We start from the raw sequence: 23162 nt of genomic DNA, 5'->3' as shown, positions 1-23162 counted from the left end.
TGAAGCTTGTTTTATTTTTAATTTAAATTACATAATCGTATGATGATATATTATTAGTATATATAAATTCTATATAAAAAATAAGTATACATAATTTTATGATTCGATAAAAATAAAATTATATGAATTTGATAAGGATATAATTGACAAATACAAACTATACAATTAATATTAATCTTCATTTATTAGTATTCAAATAGAAGCTATTCTTTCAGCATTTAGATTTTATCTGATTTTCAAATAAAATTTAAAAAATAAGCAAATCTAAAATATGGAAGTAAAATTAAATTTTTAGTCAAATTTAAGAGGGAAAAACAAACATCTATATCTTTTTAACTTGAATATTGGCAAGCCTAACTTGATTGCTGGTTATACCTTATGAGACAAAAAAGTAAATCATTTTGATATATAGATGATATATTATCATGTGATTAGATGTTATGTTATCTTTAATTTAGAATCATCCAATCACATAATAATATATTATCTGTATATTTAATTTATATATACATAATTTTGTTAAAGAAAATAACGAACTATCCAATAATAATCGATTATAGTTAATCAATGACGAAAGCAAGCCTTCTTGAGGTGATCCAAGTGATGATCATCATACGATTCACATTGGATATTTCCAATTCAATATTAGAATTAGGGCTAGCCCGATTGAAAAGATCAACATAGTATCAAACTAATATTTTACTTTTAGATGAATGTTGGCAAATTTGTTCATAGATATGAGATAAACAGACAAAAATAGTTTTAACTCTAATGATTTTGCCCGTATTCAAACACTAGAACAAGGCAACAAGCCATCTTATGTCATCACCACCATTACATTCATCTCCTTTGCAAATAAACACGCTTAATTGTTTTAGAAAACCCTAGTTTTTTGTTTCATATCTATCTTATGATACTGTTAGAATGTAATAATAGACAAATGCCCTTTACATTAATTGGATGGCCACTTTCACTTTGAACTATTATGTTGACATTTCAAGTCATCAAATCTTTTTTTCAAAGTAAAAAATTCAACTTCTGAACAGGAGATAATGATGCCTTTTTTTTTTTAATTTGCGTGTCTATAGCGCTAGCCTATAGAGGCTTTTCTTTTTTTAATATCGTGCGTTTTCTTTTGGATTCAATGGTGCATATAAGAACTCACGATCATTGATTAATGCCTTTTATACTAGTGCTGCTTGGCAATTGGATACTTCTGTACCTTGGAGTTTTCTTCACATTCTTCACCCTTTCTATACTTTATAACTTGGACAAAGTCTTATATTTCTACAAAGTTATATATCTAGTCTTAACCTAAGAGAAATGGTCATCAAAATCTAAAAGAACACTGACTTAATTAGAATATGTAAATATGAGACGATTGATTTTTTTTCGACCAATTTGGCAAACTTTCACTACCAACAAGAGTGACCAAATGCGACAACTAGACACTGAAATCTCTTTGCACTTTTTTATAAGCCCTTTTTTCGTTTAATTTTCATTGTGGGGCAAGAAAATGATACCCGGTTGCATGAAAGAAATCATTTCTTTTTATTTAAAAAGAGATATAGAATTTCTCCGCTAAAATTATGTCTCTTCAAAGCCATTGATGACTCTTTTTTAACTCATTATGTAATATGCAATTATATCCCTAATTACAAATCTTAAACTCCACTCATACTTCTTGTAATTTCATCATCTCTCTTAAACAAACGTACTACAATGATACTATTTCGTTATGATGATATTCTTTTGATCTGTATCAATCTTTTTTATCTATTCTTTAAAAAAAAAAACATTATCAAATGATATATTCATGTTGCTTATGTATAATTTTCTTAATTTTTTGTATACTTTAACAATTAACCATTAATGTTTAACAAATACTATTGAGTTCAAATCAAGAAGATTTTGTTCTTGATTTTATATACTTTCTTGATCAAGAATAAAGTAGGTGACGCTCATAAACACAATGAAATGGCAACATTTTAAGAAAAAGAACAAGATAAGTGGGGAGGTAGCAATGCATGTTAATTCGCTATCGATGAAGTCAAATAACATGGGGCCACTTGGTCATGGGATGTTGGGTGTGTGGCAGCCACACGAGCATGCAATCTGACTCCGATTGAAACATGTCTATCTGATAAGACCTCTTTATTCTTTTTATCTACAATGTCAAGCAACTTGGCTTTATTATTTTCATCAGATTAATTGGTATTGTCAGTTTGTTGTCCCATTTCACACAAAAGATAGGATTGGTTAGCTTTTGCCAACATCTTCTTTTCACCATTTTCTCATCGGTTTCTCAGTTGGTATTTCTGATTTTCTTATGTTCTATTATTTCCTTATTATCCTTTTCCGCTGTTTGGTTCATATAGTTTTGTTGCTATACTTGTTTTTGGAGCAAAATTCCTTCCAAACCGAAAAAATAAACTGCAATAATGTTATACATATTGTTGGTGCGGAAATATGCATTAACAAAAAGCATATCAAATCAAGAAGACTTGGATGGAAGAATATGAAAAAGCACAATATGTAAATAAGAAGCAAACATATTTTTATGTAGTTTGACCAGAAAAATGAATAACCTCCATGGAATAAAATTACAATATAGGTCATAAGTTGTAAGTTACTAAATGTTTGTTGTTAATTTTCCAATGATCTCTTTCCCTACTCACTGTTTGCATTTATAGTGATAAGGTTATATTATTTTTATAAAAAATGTTGTAATTAGTGATGTGATGGATTTTGTGATAGTTTTGAAATGATAGGAATTTAATCATAGTTCAATTGCTATTACTTATTTTTACGAGGTCAAACTGAATAGGAAATATTCATCTATTGTAAGGTGATTTTTGGGTTGCGAATATGGTCCATGTATCTTGTTTTATGGCTTCTAGAAAAACTTGTTCTTCTCAAGATTTGATCCCACGATTTGTAAGGTGGGATAACATTTATTTGTTGTTCAGTAGTCACTACTTGGGCTTGTATCAACGAGTTAACTTTAGGGAGAAGTTTTGACAGCATGTAGGTGCCCCTTAGTTTTGGGATTGTGAACAACATTGTAATAACTCTTCTTCTTTACAAAAATAAACACTATATGGTGGTTAAGAGTCTATAATCAGTTATATGGCAGTAAGTACTAAGCATTTAATGTACTGAATACGTGAGTCGTGCTAATCAAGTTGTTTCAAAAAGTCATGATGTCTTATGGGTTGCCTGCATGTTTGACATGTGCTTAAGTGTTGCTTTGGATGATCTAAGTAATTTCTCTCTCTTTCCAAAATTGCTTTCAAAAAGAATTTCCAAGTCTTTATGTAATAAAGTCTTTCTAAAACGCCCTTGAAAACCCTAATCCTTTAAGCCGAAAATTTCTTCTTTCTTTATGCCTTCTTCATCTATCTCTATCACGGTAAGATATTTTTGCCTCGAATGAACTGTTCAGATAAGTTTTGTAGAGATGAATTCCTTGGAGTTTTATCCTCTAGGGCATATTTTGATTAAGATTTATTTGTATTTCATATGTCTTCAAATAATACTAACAATTATGGCGTCCATTTCCATGTTGAGTTGGAAGACTCATCTTTTGATGAGGTTTCTCAATTAGTCCATAGAAAAGGGATATTATGATGTATTGTTTGGAATAGGTTTGACATGAAGGGTATTTTAGTCATTAGATGAAAGTTTAAGTCTTTTTGCATTATTTATTAAGTGATATCATGCTTTAATAGTTAAGTGTAGTAGCACTTCCCTCCAAAAGGCAATACTTTTGGATTGGAGTGTCACAAAATGTCCTTAATTTGATAAAACTGTGACAAGGAAATAAACTTATAACTTAATCATGAAGACCTTATAAGCATATATAATGGTTAACCTAAAAGCATTTGTAGCCTCAGTATTATCTTGGTTGTGAGAACAAGCAATACGGTTACGTTATTAAGGACATGAACAGTCATACATGATGACTAGGATAGAAATGATCGTGAAAATGAAACCCATAGACATTCATGCTAAGTAAAAAAGGAATGCCCATTCACTAATGATGAATGATCATACATATGAGAGAAAATAAACAAATACTCATGAAAGATGAACAACCATTTGTAAGACTATCCTACGAGTTATTAAAGAGATAGAGTAGTACTAAAAGAGAGTTTATGAGTTAGGTTATGTTCATGACATGATTTAGAAAAGGTGAACACAATATGTGAGCCTAAGAGAAATGTATAAGGGTCTCAAGTGCATACACCTAGATTTTATAAAAACATATCATGAGTTTATGCATGAGATAAGATTTTTATGATGTACATATTTTCTAAGTTCCTAAGGTATAAAGTTAATTCTGGAACCTAATATTTTAACACACATATGGGCCTAGAGTTCATATAGTACATATATAGGACTTAATCTCGTAGTACATGTATCAGTCTTAGATACTTATTATACGTGTATGGGACATGTTTGATAGTTTTTCACAAATTTTCATGACATCCACAAAAAAATGTTTTTCTTATGTCTATTTTTATATAGATATGTTTTCATATAAGGGTTTTACAAGAGAGCACTCTTGAGATTCTTCCTGTACATACTTGTAATAAAGCACTTATATGATATATTGCAATCCAATTGATATGTGTAGGAAAATGAGACTATACAGAATGCTATTCACATGGTCAGGACATCAAATGTCTATCTCAGCTTATACTGATCAACGTAGAAAATGTTTTTTTAAATGATGTTTCGCGAAAAGAAAATGCTTTCACCACTATTTTGCACAAGTTTTACATGCATTACATATAGAGAGTCATCAAAGTTCAGAGTTCAAAGGTGTACCTTAGATGATTAAGTAAATGTTTTAAAAGCATTCAGATGTCATCAAAGTTATAGGACTAAAGGTGTTCCCTAAATGACAAACTAAAAGTTAAAGAATTTCACCTTATCAAAATTCAAGATTCGAAAGGTACTCTAGATGACTAAGTTCAAATAGAATGTAAAATTATATGAAAAGGAGTAAGAGAAATGAGGTGTGACACTTAGTATCTCTTACTTACCAAGTGTTTAGTACTCACTCTTTTCCTTTAATTGTTGTGCAGGCAACAAGTAAAAATGATGATCGCGGGGCACCAAGCTAAGAGGAGGATGCATGAGAACAAATTTATGATGATATTATATATTTACATTTATGTTATGTTTATGTTGAGACCACACTATGTTATGATTATGTTACATAAGACATCTTTTTACGCTTTTGATTAATGGAATGATTTTATTTCAATGGTATTTTAGTAATTATGAAATGTTTTATTTCCACACAAGATCTTATAAGTATATCATTCATGTTAAGTGACATAGCATTTCCCTCTAACGAGAAATACTTATGGAAAGAGGTGTTATAACACCAATTCTTGATGGAATGCTTGTTCCAAATTGTGGGAACACTCTATCATGGTGCCAAACACGTGGGATTTTTTTTTTCAACTTATGAAACACCTAATCTAGAAGGAACACCAATTACAATCCTTGAAACACCCATTCTTAAGTTCTAGTTCATGTTGTCGCATGAAAAGGACCAAAGTGCAAACTTTAGAATTGTTGGAACTATTTATAAATTCTACAAATTTGAAGGGTCAAAAAAAATTTGAACAAAGGAGTAAATAATTAATCAAATTAATTAATTTTGATTGATTGTATGTTATATACCTAATTGATTATTTTAACATGGTACCCGGTACATGAACCTTTGACCAAGGTTTGGTATTTAATTTTCATTTCTTTTATAAGAATGTCTATAACAATTTAAATATGGTACACATTTCTCATCTTCATCTCTATTCTTTATATGTACATTCTCTTCTCATCTTACTACATTTGAATATAACTCAAGGTTTTCAAATTAAATGTTCTTGTTAAATATACATGTAAATTAGAATTGTAATGTAGTTGAAAATAAAGGAAATTGATGCGTTGTTAAGGTTTCAAGATTTTTGAAGAACATGACCCTAGGTTGATTTTGTTGGTCTTTTTGGGCTCAAGAAAATCGGTTGTGGTTAGGTCATGTACCAATACATTTACTCTTAATTGTAGTATGCATGTTAGGATTTAATATTATTAAATCAATGTATGCATGTTAATGGTGAGACTAATTAATAATTAACAAATCCCTCAATAAGATATTAAATTAAAAATAACTCATTGTCTTTCATCACTATGGCCTTGGTTAAACCCCTATTTGTCATGAACTTATTTGTCTCCATGAATGGTATACTTCTAACAATTAAAAAATTAGATATTCATTGGAATTTTAATTAATAGTGATAAATCCGACTTAACTAATACAAAATAATTGTTCACCTCTACGGAGGTGGGGTGTATCAGAGACAAACTAGAGGAATACATTTGTTGATGCGCAGATAATATATACTATTCACCCTACTGATATTATGAGTTGCACTTGATGTCATATAGTTTGTCTCCTTTTAGAAATGATGCTAATGGCTTGTTGACTTACCACATTAGACAATTCCTTTCTTGTTTGCCTTTGCAAAGGTAAAGATGGGTTAGATAAAATCTAGATCCACTAGTCTTTTGTTATAGTACAACATGATTTTCAAAACTTCAAGTTTTTTCTTGAGTATGATAATTATTTATGTATGTTTTATGATATTTTGGGAAAAAATTGAAACATATAAGCTTCTTTAAAAGTTTGGTTTTTCTCTTGTTTTTAAACATAAACATTAATGAAGGATCATAAAAAAGATTGATAAAGAGATAACAATATTTGGGTTTACTTAATTAGGTGTTATTCTCATCACGTTCTTATATCATTGATTTGTGATAATTTTAATGTTAGTAATTGTGATCATGAATGATATTATGTCAAATGAAGACATTAATAATGTTTTAGTTCACGACTAGTAATCATATTACCTTGATTGATTATTAATATTATATTTGAGCTATATTTTTTTGAAATAGTAGTTACTTTAAAGTCAAAACGTTGTTTACTTGGGTATTAAAAAATATTTTTGCTTTCTTAAAGAAAAAAATTAATATTGCTCAAATGGGTAAATGTAAAAAAAAAATTTCATGATGTACTCTAACATTAATTATAATTTCGTTTAATAAAATCTAATAATTGAAGAATCCAATGACAATTTATGGATAAATTTATTGTGATCAATACAAACAAGTTTAAAATATTGTATAAGTTATGATATAAGTCATGACATCATTGTGAGTTTTAAGGTTTATTAGCTATTTGATAGAAGATACAATAACTTAGAATATATTGGTTAAGTTTTTTCCCTAAAACTCTAACATAATAACTTTATCTATTATAAATCATTATTTTGAAAGGTTTTAAAAAGAGGAAAATCGATCACTGCATTCAAAATGAATTTCAAGAGAATTATAGATTCAAAAGATACGACTTGAGTAAGTATTCATATAAACATTACGTTAAATTTATTCTTTTATGACATGTGTTAGATTGAATTATGTTATGTTTATGTAAATTTATCTTCATATCTTAAATCTACACTCTATAATCATGGAATTGAAAATCATAAAAGGATTTCATTATCCTCACCTCAGCTCAGGATTTTCGTATGTTTCATAGTTCTCATAAGGAGGAGATTCGTAGTTCTCAGAGAGAGGAGATTCAATTTCATTGGGGTACTCAGAATCAATTATTTCTTGCACCCGATCACTTTCTTCATTTTGAACGAATTGAAGCAAGAAATGCACTCCTCTAATGACATCATACATCATTAATCCGATTCTATTACCAACCCAACTGCCCAGATGACTACCTATAAGATATCCAAAATTCCCAAGGCTCTTCTCTCCAAGAAACCCTCCAGCATAGGTACCAACTAAAGTTCCACTGCCCGTAAGGAACCCTTCGGTTATGGTACCACCGTAGTATATATCTTCAAAAAAGTCCCATCCAGAAGAGAACATTGGGCCTATAATGCGATCGGCTTGCTCAGTTGCTTGCTTTGTTGCCTTGGATCCTTTTTTTCGTGCTTGTTTTGTCGCATCTTTTGGAGGCAATCCCTGTGTTACTGCATCAGCTAATGCTGTCTCAATAGCTAAATCTCTTGCTCTCTCTACATGAGCAGTTCTGATTCTGTAGACATAGAGTTTCACTCCCTCCTTCACAGTGCATGCTAAAGTTCCAGTTCCCATGTCAAAGCAGTTTAGTATTGTGAACGTCCCACCCTGGGATGAATCCTTTTCCCCAACCAGCTGCCTACATTTTTCAGCTATAAAAGGTAAAACAGTAAGAACTTTTCCACACTGTAACTAAATTACAAGAGCATACATGTAAATATGCACACAACAAATAGATGAGAAAATATAACTTATAGTTGAAATCATAAAGGTAGTTTAAAATTGCAAATTGAAGATCACAAGATCCTACAGGACAGTCCAAATATTGAGAATAAACAGAAAATGCTTGAGAGCTGTACAATAACTTAGCAAAAGCGAGAGAAATAACAAAAGTAAAAGCAAACCACATGAATCACAAATAGAAAGGAACCCAATGAAGGATTTTCAATATTCACCATCCCCAATGTGAAAGTTCATTGAAAGTAGATCTATTCTGACAAAAATTTAACCGAAAATGAAACAAATGACGCTACTCCTTCATTTCATAATGCTGAAACACCATTTCCCCTCAGTCATCCATATAAATACACCACAGGGATTACCCCATCCACCTCCATCATAAAAGAATAATTGCTTCATATAAGAACCCTTGAGATTCAATACCCGCTCCCTTCTGGTGGTGAGGCATTTGATTGTAACTTTGAAGAATCTGTTTTTTTTTTTTTGTTCCCAAAATATATTCAATAATTTCTCCAACAGGAGAAACATATGGCATTTTGATGTATACATTTGCCAGGGAAAAAATAAACCACCCACATCTACTCCAATACAATTTTAGTAATCTTCACATAGGAGTACAAGCTTTAACATTCAGAATCAAATAAATCGATATGTAGTTCAATATATGTACCAGTAATGCTGAGAACGATGAAACTGGCGAGGAAGATAAAAAGTTGGACTCTCTTATTTGGGAGATCCATGTAGAAACCCTAGCTGGTTCAACAAATGCCAGATGAAAAATGATTGGAATGAAAAATATCATTTTTTAATATTTTAATAATGAAACCATTAATCAGATAACCTAATTAAAAGTATTCGGGAGAATTATTTGTTTATTGAGCAATGTTATGTATACATGGTATAAAATTAGGTATTCAAATAATATATCATATTATTTTATCTTTAATTTAAAATCACTTAATCATGAAATAATAAATTATCTGAAATGTACTCAAAACTGTGTTCATACTATTTTTATTATCATTTATTTATTCTTTTATTTCTTCTATTTCTTCTATTTCTAGGTTAAGTACAAATGATACCGTTCATTTCATTTGGGTGGGAGGGTTTTAAGGAAGTTTTAAAAATCTGCGATTGACACTCGTGCATTTCTGCTCCATAGAATTAATCTGACTCTTTATTCCAGGATTTTCGACTTGCCAGAAGCTGATTTCCTTTGTCAGTTGGATGAATTCGCTCTGTTTCCCGAGCCATTCTTGACTGTCTGGCAGCTTCTCGATTTTTCGTTTGTTGTTCCTTGATCCTCCATGCATGTTCACGATCATCTTTCGAAGCAAGGGTTTACATATTTTCACATCCTTCTGTTCAGAGTTTTGTGTTAATGCATATAGCTATATAATAATGTGAACATAGTTCAGCAGAAGACACAGAATTTTGAGAGTAATATTTACGAAGATCAAAAGCATACACAATGTAAGAATGATTTAAGCCCACTCGTGTAAACCACTTCTATACACAAGATGATGTTGGATGTAAAAAATAATGTTAATACGAATCACATTCTGTGTGGGGTCAGAACGGGTGTTTCGTGTATGGGACCAAGAATCAGACTTTGGAAGAGATCGATTCAAAGTGGAATGACTTAAGACCTTCAGGAATGATTTGGTGGAACAGAACACTAAACCTTGTAATACAAGCCAAACTAGGAGGCATGAGAACATAAATAATAAAAATAAGGACAAAACCGTCAATTCATTTTAAAGTCCTCAAAGGCTCAAACCAGACTCAAAATCAAGGGTTTATGCATGGCTTTGACTGCAACACTCTCGTCTCTAAAACCTGTCCTCCTCTACTCAATGCAACTTTCCCGAATCTTAATCCGCCCCTCAAACTTTCTAAACCTTTCAATTTCACCCCTCCAAGACCCTCGCCAATTTTTCAATGCTGAAAGTCCTCTCTTCCACCTTAGTGTCATGCCGCCACGCCCACGTCTTCGCCACCGTTCCGGCTCTCAGAACCAAGTCACCGTCGCCTTTATTCGACGCGCTAAGTCAACTCACCGGGCTGACGTCTCGGAGGAGCCGTACGGTGACTAACAGATGGTTTTTCTGCTCCGATTCTTCTGGAGACAGCGGTGAAGATGGGTCCCGGGTCGAGGTTGAGCTGAAGGATGCTAAAGCTGACTCCGAAGAGTCCGACCCGAAGAGTTCTTCAGCTATTGTGTCAACCAACCCTCGGCCCGAGGATTATCTAACGGTTGGTTGAATAAAGTTGGATTTTTTAATTATTTGGTTGGTTGGTGAGAAAGAGAAGGAACCTTAGGGAATTGAAGGAGAATGAAGGATGCTTCCTGCAAATTATATTAATGCAAGAGCGTTAGTAGCAAATTTTTTGTAAACATTTCGCAATGTTAAAAGCAATTTTCAGTTGAAAAAGAGCTTTTAAGATGAATTTTTTTTTAATAATCAGTTTAGTTAGTGATAAAGTAAAGAAAATTAGAATATTGGAGTATACTATATAAGCTTTTCAATTGCAATCTCAAATTGGATGTTAAAACAATTTTCTTTAGCTGAAGAAGAGTTTTTAAGGATTAAAATAAGGTTTTTTTTTTTTTAATAATTAGATTATAAAAAGTTCTAATGTTAGTAATTAATTTTTAAAGCCTTTATGATTGACTTGATTGATGGGTTTATGGTGAGCTTTTATTATTTATCTTATTAATTGATTTTGTATCTGGCAGGTTTTGGCGTTGCCCTTGCCTCACAGACCGCTTTTTCCTGGTTTCTATATGCCAATTTATGTCAAGGTATCAAGTTTCTGTCTTGTTATATCACACACAGTATCATTATCTGTTGACATTGTTGGTTCATTTAATGCAGGAAGTGTTAAGGAATTTTCTGAGATTTCTCTCACCAAAGTTTTACCTTTTGTGCAGGATCCAAAATTGCTAGCAGCTTTACAAGAAAGTCGAAGACGTCAAGCTCCTTACGCTGGAGCGTTCCTTCTTAAAGATGAGCCAGGGGTTGATTCTTCAGCTTCTGAAACAGAAAAAAGTGTATATGATCTTAAAGGAAAAAAATTGTTTAATCGCCTTCATGAAGTTGGTACACTTGCCCAGGTATCAAGTTCTGTGGCAAATTTTTTTTTAAAGCTCATTGTCCTCAAATGTCAATACATGCAAGATTGACCAATAAAGAATTGTATGTTTATTATGGAACAATAAAGAATCTCTGTGTTATAATGTTACAGATCACAAGCATCCAAGGAGACCAGGTTTTCCTTATTGGCCACAGGCGACTTCGGATAACGGAGTTGGTGAGTAAGCAGGACATTGAAGTATTAGAATTTGCTTCCTGTTGCCTTAGAGTTTCAGACTTTACAAAGTATTTTTTCTGTTTACTTCTATATTATTTTTTATGGGGAAAGTTCTCAACCAAAAATGATGTCTTCTTTGCAGGTTAGTGAGGACCCCCTGACTGTCAAAGTTGATCATCTAAAGGTATCTTCTCTATGCTCAGTTTTGATTGATCCCGGGTCATAGGGTGCTATACTGCTATATATGTAATAGATTTTCTAGTGACGTAACTTTAAACATTTCAGGATAAACCATATGATAAGGATGATGATATTATGATACGTACCTGGTCTGCTCAGCCTGCTTCCTGGAGTCTTCTGTTGGCCTGATTTTCCCTATGCAGGAGAACTCTACACAGTTCAGCAGAAACTACCTCCAGAAACAGCTCGGTCCCAGCAGCAGAATATCTTTCCAAACAGAAATCGCAACCAACTATGTAATTCAGTATATGAACAAGTTAATTGAATCAACAACACAATAACTTCTAATCATTTGTATTAATTCAGAATATTGCCATGAATACCACTGATCTTCTACAGTATTCAGTTCAATAATATTAATACAATTTGACATGCCATCAAAACCCAGCACAAAAGTACATAACCAAAATCTCTCCCTACAGTCATCCAAACCCCGAGAGGTTGGCCCTTCCTTCTAGTTCTCTTTCTTCTTAATTGCCTCCCTTTTTCTCTTCCTTCTCCCTTTTATAACATGACTTCCACTATTGCTTTCCCGCTCTTGAAGTGCCACATCAGCTACAGAAGTTGTTATGGTACTTTTTGGCTTATGCTGCAAGCTTGCTGCTTCATCCTTTGTTGCACTGGACTGCTGCTTCTGCTCCATTTGGTTGATCTCCCGTGGCTTTACTTGAGTTGCTGCTAACATTCCCTTTTTTGTTAGCTCTATTTCTTATGTAGACCTTCGTCCTAACATTGCCCCGCCCATCCAGAGGCACCTTGTCCTCAAGGTGCGATTGGGGAAAAAGTCTTGGGGCGGACAACACACGACCTTCCACTTTGCAAGTTTTGGAGCGACAAGGGCGACGTACTCTCTTTCGATCATTCGCACTAAGGCTCTCGCACCCATCAAGACTTCCATTTCCATTGTTTCTGCTGGATGAAATTTCCTCAAGCACAACAGTAAACTCTAGCTTATTGCGGGGAAGGGGACCAACAGTAAATAAACTCTTCTCCGCATCGTATGCAAAGTCCTCTCCAGCTAACTCATTATCATAGGTCTCTTGCACTCTGTCAATTACTCGTCTTCCATTACCCTTGCCATCAACAGGACGACCCTCCTCATATGAGAGGGAAACACTATAATGGAAGAAGTGACCATTAACATTGGTAACATTAACTTTGAAGTGAGTTGTAAGCACAACAATCTTTTGCCCTTTAGATCCAAGGCCACGCTTCGATATTGGAAGCCTCACCACCTTTTTCTTAAATGGTTCAGGTTCCACCTTTGTTGGAGTGAAATCTGGTGGAATTACTAGTGGAGGTAGTGGCAATGCATCATCTGTCCCATTTCCTTTATGGCCTCCATTTCCTTCGTGAGCCTCATTCCCTTCATGAGGTATCCCTTTAATTTTCTTCTTCTTTGATTTGGCCTCTTTCTCTTCGTCAGTTTCTTCAACGGCACTTACCTCTATTTCCTTTACCTTTTCAAGCTCAGGAGACTCAAAGTTTGTGAACACTTCATTTGCAGTCTCAACTTTGACAGATTTTCCAGCACTATAGCTATCCGAATAATTTTCGCTATTCCTATGAATTTCAATTTTAACAATGTTCACTCTATTTTCTTTGAGAAAAGATAAAAAGCTATCACGCCTGTCATCTGTCGGTCGGTAATGCCCATTATCTGTATCAGTTTGGATACGAATATCAAGGTCAACAGCTTCTTTCAAAAGCTCAGGCTTAGTAACAGAAAGAAACCGCAGCTTGTCCACAGCATCACTTGCATTGCTAATAAGCTCACGCAGGAACACTTCTTTGTTACTGTACAAGCTATTAACAATAAGGTCTATGAGTCGACTAACCTCTGCTTGATATTCGTATTTCTCAGGTGGAGGTGAGGATGATGTGTCAGATGCTGTTGCAGTTGACTCATATCGGCTGCCCAAAAACAAACCATTCTTTTTCAAATTTAATTCAGTCGAATAACAGATAGTACCCGATTGCCTAGCTGTTAACACTGAATACCATCTGAGTTTGGTATCACTCTCTAATACCGAGTCCCCGGGTTGACTGCTGCCGCTAATAGGTGCGACAGTTGCACTTCGAAGGTAGCGCGCACTTCTGTGGCACAGAACAGTTGAAGCCGAACGCTTGGTGAGCTTGTGCATGATCGCAAAGTTTCGAAAGAGTGTTTGTGAAATGAGTGATTCCGTGAGTTGCAAGCGAGTCGAACTGGTGAAATACTTATATAAAGGCAGTTGCAGTAGGGTTGTTGATTGAGGTTTCTGTAAAATAAGATTTTGGGCTGAAATGTGGTTTTTTAGATATGAAATAGGTGTTGGCCTTGTTGATAAGTAATTGGAAATGGGGTGGGTAAATGTTAAAGGGTTATTTGGGCCTGGGTCATATATTTTGGTTGGGTTAGTGGAGGGATTAATGAAAAATTGGGTTGGGTATTGAACTAGGTTTAATACTGATGGATTTTGGTTTAATGAGTCAAGTTTGGGCTGGGTAAATGGGTTATTGGGCCGGGTAGGGTTACAAACTCTTCTTTCTTCTCCCTTTCTTTCTTCATGGACGCCTCCTTCTCCAGAATTCAGCATCTTCATCCAAGGAACGCTGCAACCAGGTGAGAGAGTGAACTCCGGCAGTTGGATCTCGTTGGCATTGTCCACTTTTTCATTGTATATTGCCGATTTCTTCTCTCCGTCACCCAAATCGACTATTTTCTCGCCAAAATTCTCAATCTCAGCCTCTTTCCTCTTTTTTTCACTGTCAAATACAATTAGGATGCCTTCATCATCCAGATCGCCTTCTTCCACCACAAGAATGGCCCATGATTTGCGTTTACAATCATGGTTCAGGTCCTCTTTGCCTTCACAGCGAGGACAAGTTCCGTTCGCCGTCAGTTGTCGGATTTCCCACTGAGTTAGTCGCCGGACCATCCACCATCGACCACCATTTTTTACGATGTCCACTTTTTCCATCCTCAGAATCGGTGCTCTGATACCAATTGATACGTACCTGGTCTGCTCAGCCTGCTTCCTGGAGTCTTCTGTTGGCCTGATTTTCCCTATGCAGGAGAACTCTACACAGTTCAGCAGAAACTACCTCCAGAAACAGCTCGGTCCCAGCAGCAGAATATCTTTCCAAACAGAAATCGCAACCAACTATGTAATTCAGTATATGAACAAGTTAATTGAATCAACAACACAATAACTTCTAATCATTTGTATTAATTCAGAATATTGCCATGAATACCACTGATCTTCTACAGTATTCAGTTCAATAATATTAATACAATTTGACATGCCATCAAAACCCAGCACAAAAGTACATAACCAAAATCTCTCCCTACAGTCATCCAAACCCCGAGAGGTTGGCCCTTCCTTCTAGTTCTCTTTCTTCTTAATTGCCTCCCTTTTTCTCTTCCTTCTCCCTTTTATAACATGACTTCCACTATTGCTTTCCCGCTCTTGAAGTGCCACATCAGCTACAGAAGTTGTTATGGTACTTTTTGGCTTATGCTGCAAGCTTGCTGCTTCATCCTTTGTTGCACTGGACTGCTGCTTCTGCTCCATTTGGTTGATCTCCCGTGGCTTTACTTGAGTTGCTGCTAACATTCCCTTTTTTGTTAGCTCTATTTCTTATGTAGACCTTCGTCCTAACATATTATAAAGGCAACATCATTTGAGGTTATATCTACTCTAAGAGATGTACTGAAGACAAGCTCCCTTTGGAGAGATCATGTTCAAACATACACTCAGGTTTGTATGTGTGTGTTTTGAATTATTGTCTATATACTTTCTTTGGGATGCTCTTGCTTTTCATCTTCAGTTTGGTCTAGAACTCATGAAAAGCTTTTCTTGAATTGAATTTGTTCCTGGTGTATTTTGCAAGGTGCATTAACATATGCCAATAAATTTGTATAGAGCCTTAATTTCTTTTTCTCTGACATTGATAAGGCCTAATTATCTCTGCCATCATTTATGGAAACATCTTACTTTTGGTACTTTTTAGCTTTTCTTTCCATGCCATATTGCTATGGTGCTACTGCATCTGATTACAAAACTGCCACTTCAGTTTTTATCTTTTGATTCACAGAATGCTTACATGAGTTAATGATAAATGCATGCCAATTGCTATTTAGGTTTATGCACATACTCCATAGTGTTGGGAATTGCTTATAACTGCAACTTGATTGATTAAATTGATTTATTTAAGGACTGATATTTAGGTGAAATATGTGTGGGCAGCTATGAAATGAGATTAAGTGATCATGAAACATGTATGGTATGTATGGGCAGTCATAAAATGAGCAAGCATAAAAGAGAGATTGGGAAAGGAGAGAAAAAGAGGAAATTGGTTTTGTTTGGGCAACCTGTGGTTGATTAAAGGAGAGAGTCTAGTCTCTTGAAAGCTAGACAATTCTGGCCTCTCAAATAGCCAGAAGTGGAGAGCACTGACCTTTCAATTAGCCAGAATTATCCATTTGTTGACTATTTTGGGTGGTGAGTTGACTGATTGTATTGTTGTCCTGCTAAGTGATGTAAATAAAATCAGATCTTTATTCATCATTTTCCCCTGTTTTCTGCGTGTTTGGTTGTGGTTGGACTGTGTTATTGCTGTGTTTGGGTGAGAACGGCTGATGGAACCTATCAGTTTCATTGTTTGGTCATTATAGTTACATATTTTCTCTTTTATTTCTGTAGCACGTTGGTGATTTTAGCTTTTCAAGGTTAGCAGATTTTGGAGCTGCAATATCTGGTGGAAACAAGTTGCAAATTCAGCAAGTACTTGAAGAGCTGGATGTATGTCACATATCTTAATTGGTGATAATGAATTTTAAGTTTCTTTTTTCTTTTTTTGGAACATTTTTATTTGAGCTCCTGGTTTTTCAGATGATATGATTTAGAACCTTTTGCTATCTACACCCATGGAATGTGCATGCTAAAGCCTCTTTAGATCATTGCATTGCATCCTTCTTTCTTCCCTTTACTTTTTATTTATTGTCATTTTATTTTGTGGCTAAACTCAGGTGTATAAACGCTTGATACTGACACTGGAGTTGGTGAAGAAAGAAATGGAAATCAGCAAAATTCAGGTACATCATACTATGTTTTGTGGCAATGTATTGTTATTGATTTTTATTCATTAGTCTTTACCTTTCTAGAGTCATTTGTAGGAATCCATTGCAAAAGCAATAGAAGAAAAGATCAGTGGTGAGCAGCGCCGTTACTTGCTGAATGAGCAACTTAAGGCCATAAAGAAGGTATTGGCTTCAGATTTTTATTGTATGTATTTACTATACTGTCTCCAGAAACTGTGATAGATTGTTACAAATATGTTCAGATTGAGCTGGATTTCATATTGACTTCTATGTTTTGATTCTTGCCCCTGTTGCAGGAGCTGGGATTGGAGACAGATGACAAAACGGCACTTTCGTGTTAGTGTCATTCAAATAATATCTCTGGTTTATTTTACAATCTTATAGACAAATCAATGTGACTGTTAAACTTTTCTGATCTATCATTGCAGCAAAGTTCAGGGAAAGGATTGAACAATACAAGGACAAATGCCCACCTCATGTTCTACAAGTTATAGAAGAGGAGCTTACAAAACTGCAGCTCTTAGAGGCCAGTTCTAGTGAATTCAATGTAACTCGCAACTATTTGGATTGGTTGACGGCACTACCTTGGGGAAGCTACAGGTTTTTGTGCTCTTTCATATGGTCCTCAAGAAAATTTTCTAATGTTTTTAGAATGTTGTTGCATGCTTGTATTTTATTCTAAGAATGATGAAAGGTGTGATGTTGAACTTAGGTAACATTTCAAGATGAATCATATTTGATAACCCTGTCATTGTAGAACTAACAATTTTTCTTTGATACCTTGAAAATGTACATTTTCATGGTCTCTCTACTTTAATCAAGCTAATAGAATAATTGGGAGAGAGGAAAGCTATTTTACGGTGATTTTAGTTTGTCCATTATGGTGCTAGTAGTACAATGCTATATCTGATGTTTGTGTTGTGATATCTATGATTGATGTTTGATCTTCATTTATTTATGGTGGATTTATGAACTTCATGTATTCGTGATTGATTTTTGGTCTTGTATGAAGAAAGTTATGTATTGCTCATTTTAGATTTTTCTAAATTTTCCCTCAATTCTAAATGCAGTGATGAGAATTTTGATGTCGTTCGGGCACAAGAGATTCTTGATGAAGACCATTATGGATTGTCTGATGTGAAGGAAAGGATATTGGAATTTATTGCTGTTGGAAAGCTCAGGGGAACCTCCCAAGGTTGGTATAGTTTCTTTTAGTTGTTGATGTGCGTGAAAAAAGTAGTAGCATAATAAAATGGTTTAATGTTTGACTTTACTTTTTATCATTCTATCACAACAATCTGTGATGCCATATCTTTTGAGTGTTAGAGAACTGACTTCATGCTGGCCATGATGAATGCAACCAATTTCACTTATAAGCATTTCAGGCAAACTGCTATTATGCTCTTAATTTTCTGAATATAACTGATTGCAGGAAAAATCATCTGTCTCTCTGGCCCTCCTGGAGTGGGCAAAACTAGCATTGGTCGTTCAATTGCACGTGCTTTAAACCGGAAATTCTTTAGGTTTTCAGTTGGAGGTTTAGCTGATGTTGCTGAAATCAAGGTAATAAAGTCTTCTTCTCTTGGGAATAAAATTCTTTGCATGTGTATGGTGATATAATGTATAGAAATTTGATCTTTGACTTCCAAACCATCTTCAGGGGCATCGTCGAACCTATATTGGAGCTATGCCTGGAAAGATGGTGCAGTGCCTAAAAATTGTGGGGACAGCTAATCCTCTTGTTCTGATTGATGAAATAGACAAGGTACAGAGGCTGTAAAATTTGATTTATTTTAATTTTTCTTCTCTTACCACATCATCTCTTATATGGTCCAGAATGATAAGTCTGCATTGAGATTGTAACTATTTACTAGTTTTGAAATATTTTGTTTTCTGCAATGATATGGATTACAATAATGAAATGTTGAACATTCTGATATTCTGTATGTTGTGTCAGTTGGGAAGGGGACATGCGGGTGATCCAGCAAGCGCATTGTTGGAGCTCCTTGATCCAGAACAAAATGCTAATTTTCTGGACCACTATCTTGATGTTCCAATTGACCTATCAAAGGTTAGTAATAGCAGTGATTTCAGTGCAATTAGGATTATTTTAATCAGTCGTAGTCAATTGTCATTGTTGACAATAAACATGTAGATTTTATATGGCTTTCTCAACGTGGTACTTTTCCACATATATAATATTAGATGTGGTCCTTTTCGTTTCTGGTGGTTGGCATGTTAGGCTCATACTTTACCTATGTACTCTTAGATGTTTCACTTGTGTACTTGCACAAGTTTTCTGTGATCAATTTTGGGTTTTTTGACACTGCTTCAGCATGTGTCAGGCTGGAATTTGGGTGTTGGCTTTTTTTGGGATTTGTACCTTATTCTTCAAATTTTCATTGTAGGTTCTGTTTGTTTGCACAGCAAATGTTGTGGAGAATATACCCAATCCTCTCTTGGACAGAATGGAAGTAATTGCTGTTGCTGGGTATATCACTGATGAGAAAGTGCACATTGCCAGAGATTATTTGGAGAAGGCCACACGTGAAGCATGTGGTATTAAGCCTGAACAGGTTTCATCCTCTCTTGAAAAATGGTCATTTGTGTGATATATTAGGACAGAAGATATCTAACCCTTACAACCTAATTTGTTCCAGGTTGAGGTGACTGATGCAGCGCTTCTTGGCCTGATTGAAAATTACTGCCGAGAGGCTGGGGTTCGTAATCTTCAAAAGCAAATAGAAAAGATTTACCGCAAGGTTTGGGATTATTAATTTTTCTGTTTTATGTAATATGTAACTATTGGCAAAAAACTTTACTTTGCTATTTCGCCATTTTTTCCCATTCAAGTATGCTTTAGTTCTGGATGAAGCCATAGAATGTATGGTTGTGTGGCAGATTGCTTTGCAACTTGTGCGGCGGCAAGCATTAAATGAATTTGCCGTTGCTGGAGAGGTTGTGGAGCCTGAGAATGCAAAGGCAGAAAGTGTTGATGAATCGAGTCATAACCTAGCTGGAAGTGACATGAAGGTTGAATCCGAAACAGTGGAGAGTAGCAGTCATGAGCAAACTGCTGAAACCCCTGTTAAGGCTGTGAAAGGACAGACGGATAACAGATGTCAGAGTGATGTTAATTTAAAGGTATCTTACAAATTATTAATTTCTGCCACCATGGCTATTGTTTACAATTTTTTTTTATTTTGAGCAAAGTGCCATTTCTTTCTTCTTTTTTTAAACTTTTGTGTGAAATTGTTTTTGTTAAGATGAATTTATGAATCTATAACATTTTCTGACCTAACTGTACTAAATTCACTTCAAAGTTATTATCTATTTCGTAAACAAACAATTTCTCACTCTAGAAACCACCATAAAGACAAAGAAGTGTCTATTTCCAAGGTTGCCTGTCGCAATTAATTTGGTAATTTGATTTCTAGATCATATTCTTTGACTTTGATCATTTTAAGAGAATGAAAACTAAGATTAGTTGGTAAGATGATCCAGTATGTTCATAGTTCTAATTTTCTACACAGGGTAGAACAGAATGGGAGAGGGTACAGGATAATGAAGCTCCTAAAGCGGTCGAGAAAGTATTGGTTGATGAATTGAACTTAGCCGATTATGTTGGCAAACCTGTTTTTCATGCTGAGCGCATCTATGATCAAACTCCAGTTGGAGTTGTGATGGGTCTTGCTTGGACTGCAATGGGTGGTTCCACCTTGTATATAGAGACCACTCTAGTTGAGCAAGGAGATGGAAAAGGGGCTTTGCATGTTACTGGTCAACTTGGAGATGTTATGAAAGAAAGTGCACAAATTGCTCACACAGTAGCAAGATCAATCTTGCTTGAGAAAGAACCAAATAATCCTTTCTTTGCCAATTCCAAACTTCATCTCCACGTTCCTGCAGGAGGCACTCCGAAGGATGGGTCTAGTGCAGGTTGCACAATGATCACATCTATGTTGTCCCTCGGCATGAAGAAATTTGTCAGGAAGGATTTAGCAATGACTGGGGAAGTAACACTAACTGGGAAAATCCTTCCAATTGGTGGGGTATGTTGAACAAACTTCAATTCATTTGAATTTTTATATGCTTGACATTATTTGATACTAAGTTTATATCGGATTAGTTACCTAAAATCTTTTTCCTTTTGAAAAATGGATATGCATATTCCCTATGGTGTTTCTGAACTTTGAAGAAAATGGGAAACCTGTTAGTTTTATTTCCTAATTATTTCTTAAATGAGCAATGTGCTTGTCAGTTCTAATCATTATGGGGTCTCCTGTCTGCCTTTGTGCTCCTTTAAGATGTTACCATATGTGGAAGTCGGAAATGCTATACAGCTAGAATTTATATTGTGGTCCTTGCAACACTTCTTTGTGTTTGAATTTTGAAAGTAATTTACTTCATGCAAAAATTTGAGGCATGGTTCACTCAGAATCTTTTTCTTTCTTTTTTGAACTTTTTATGAAATAATCAGGTTAAGGAGAAGACAATAGCAGCAAGGAGGAGTGATGTGAAGACAATCATCTTCCCTTCAGCCAACCGGAGGGATTTTGATGAACTTTCTCCAAATGTGAAGGAAGGCCTAGATGTGCACTTTGTGGATGACTACAACCAGATATTCGATTTGGCTTTCAGTGATGAACAAAATAAAGAAAAATAATCCCTTCTTCCCCACAAATTCTGTATAGAAACTCTGTTTTCTGGTTCTCCAGGTATGGCATCTTTTTTAATTATGCCAGGACCCAGATTTTTATTATGATTTAAATGTTCTCACAATGTATATATCCAAGATTTTGTTCATCATAGGGATGCTAGACATTCACAATGATTCATTTTTTGGTCATGTAAAGTTGAGAACATCCATTTGTAATAACAGTAATGTTAATTCTTTAAAGCAAAAGTTTGGAAAAAATTATTGTCGTATCATTCATCTTCACATATTGTATTATTCATGTTGCTTTTAATGGAGTTATGAAAATGAAAGATTACATTATTTCTAAAGAAGTCTTAATTTATGACACGGGATGATTATGGACAAAATTACTTTACAAGATTAATGTTACCTTCTTTCTTCAACTTTTGAATTATGATTCAGTATCAAAAGCAATTTAATAAATCCCATAAAAAGGTTTTAACAGTAAGCTTAAAATCAAATGATTCACAAAAGATGCAAGATTACTGTTTCCTCTTGATCCCCGTTGTTATTCAGGGCTTTGGCTGTTATATAATCTGGTAAAACCATTTCCGGGACAAAATCTAGATCAACTGCGGAAAATGGATATAATAAAAAGTAGAAAGACAGAAAAGTCTTGGAAGCAGAGAGTGACAGGTGACAGAGGCACTCTTCAGAAATATTCATTGTAGCTGAGAAAGCAACAAAGAAGAGGTGGCTCTCTCTCTGGTTGGACGGTTAAAGAGTGGGTTGGTGACGTCCTTCATTGTTGACAACATCACTACTCTACTCTCCTATTCACCATTTCTTATCTTCCCTTCATTTTCAGAATCCTCTCGAGCCTCTTCACTGATCTGAGTGTCTCTTTCATGATGGTGTGTTCCTATGCGTGGCTTGCATATACACACTGATACTCTAATATTGAGTGTTCCGGCCTTTATGTTCCTCTGTGGATATATATATATATATATATATATATATATATATATATATATATATACACACAATAAATACTCAATAGTTTTAAGGATAACGACTAGGCATATCTACCGCATATCAAGTTAAATGTAAATAGAATTTTACATATATGAGATTATTTAGAACAATCACCACTCATTAGTTTAAATGTAAATTGAACTTCTCAACATCTCTCCGATTATTTTCTTTTCATTTTGTATATGTAAAGGAGAATTATGATGTTCAACCAAATTGACATAATGTCATCAATATAACTATCTTGTATTTATACAATTTAGAATATAAATAAATCTTGATAATTATATCTGACATGAGAACATTTAGATACAATATTTACATGTAGTTATACTTTTTTGTTTTATAAATATAAAAGATTTATACTGAGGGAGAGACATGAAAAGATAGACTCTAAAAATTTATTAGAAATCTTAGATACATAATATTTTCTTATAATTAGTATGCAAATTGTGCCAAAACACTTTTCCAAAGACAAATAATATAGTCTTGGAC

General features: G+C 34.4%; 2 protein-coding genes across 4 annotated transcripts; one reads left to right on the top strand and one right to left on the bottom strand.

The window, feature by feature from the left end:
- Window positions 1-7584: 7584 nt before the first annotated feature.
- Window positions 7585-9095, bottom strand: LOC123221499. Its single transcript, XM_044644339.1, has 2 exons — window positions 9026-9095; window positions 7585-8267 (listed from the first exon to the last, which is right to left on the bottom strand). The coding sequence occupies exons 1-2, from the start codon at window positions 9093-9095 to the stop codon at window positions 7585-7587; spliced, it is 753 nt and encodes a 250-aa protein (XP_044500274.1).
- A 1054-nt stretch (window positions 9096-10149) lies between these two features.
- Window positions 10150-21938, top strand: LOC123221117 (lon protease homolog, mitochondrial-like). 3 transcript variants are annotated; one of them, XM_044643824.1, is made up of 21 exons: window positions 10152-10611; window positions 11096-11161; window positions 11291-11473; window positions 11605-11670; window positions 11813-11854; window positions 11956-11980; window positions 15556-15653; window positions 16599-16697; window positions 16925-16990; window positions 17072-17158; window positions 17293-17332; window positions 17425-17596; window positions 18067-18191; window positions 18429-18559; window positions 18657-18761; window positions 18954-19067; window positions 19405-19572; window positions 19657-19758; window positions 19898-20140; window positions 20530-21048; window positions 21477-21938. In XM_044643824.1, exons 1-21 carry the CDS (start codon window positions 10297-10299, stop codon window positions 21660-21662), a joined length of 2952 nt encoding a protein of 983 aa, XP_044499759.1. In that variant the 5' UTR covers window positions 10152-10296; the 3' UTR covers window positions 21663-21938. The 3 variants fall into 3 exon arrangements, with proteins under 3 accessions (XP_044499762.1, XP_044499759.1, XP_044499761.1); XM_044643826.1 differs by lacking the exon at window positions 10152-10611 and adding an exon at window positions 10627-10730; XM_044643827.1 differs by lacking the exon at window positions 20530-21048 and having other exon boundaries at window positions 10150-10611.
- Window positions 21939-23162: the final 1224 nt, after the last annotated feature.

This window comes from Mangifera indica, chromosome 7 (genome assembly GCF_011075055.1).
Source record: "Mangifera indica cultivar Alphonso chromosome 7, CATAS_Mindica_2.1, whole genome shotgun sequence".
NCBI classification, from domain to species: domain Eukaryota; kingdom Viridiplantae; phylum Streptophyta; class Magnoliopsida; order Sapindales; family Anacardiaceae; genus Mangifera; species Mangifera indica.
Note: the sequence above shows the minus strand (reverse complement) of the source record. Positions and strands in the feature narration are given on the sequence as shown.

Excerpts from the sequence above, each read along its gene's own strand:
- LOC123221117 (XM_044643824.1), top strand. The coding sequence starts at position 10,297 with ATGCTGAAAGTCCTCTCTTCCACCTTAGTGTCATGCCGCCACGCCCAC. Across the intron at positions 10,612-11,095 it reads GGCCCGAGGATTATCTAACG|GTTTTGGCGTTGCCCTTGCC; the intron begins GTTGGTTGAATA and ends TGTATCTGGCAG. Across the intron at positions 20,141-20,529 it reads AGAGTGATGTTAATTTAAAG|GGTAGAACAGAATGGGAGAG; the intron begins GTATCTTACAAA and ends TTTTCTACACAG.
- LOC123221499 (XM_044644339.1), bottom strand. The coding sequence starts at position 9,095 with ATGGATCTCCCAAATAAGAGAGTCCAACTTTTTATCTTCCTCGCCAGT. Across the intron at positions 8,268-9,025 it reads CATCGTTCTCAGCATTACTG|CTGAAAAATGTAGGCAGCTG; the intron begins GTACATATATTG and ends TACCTTTTATAG.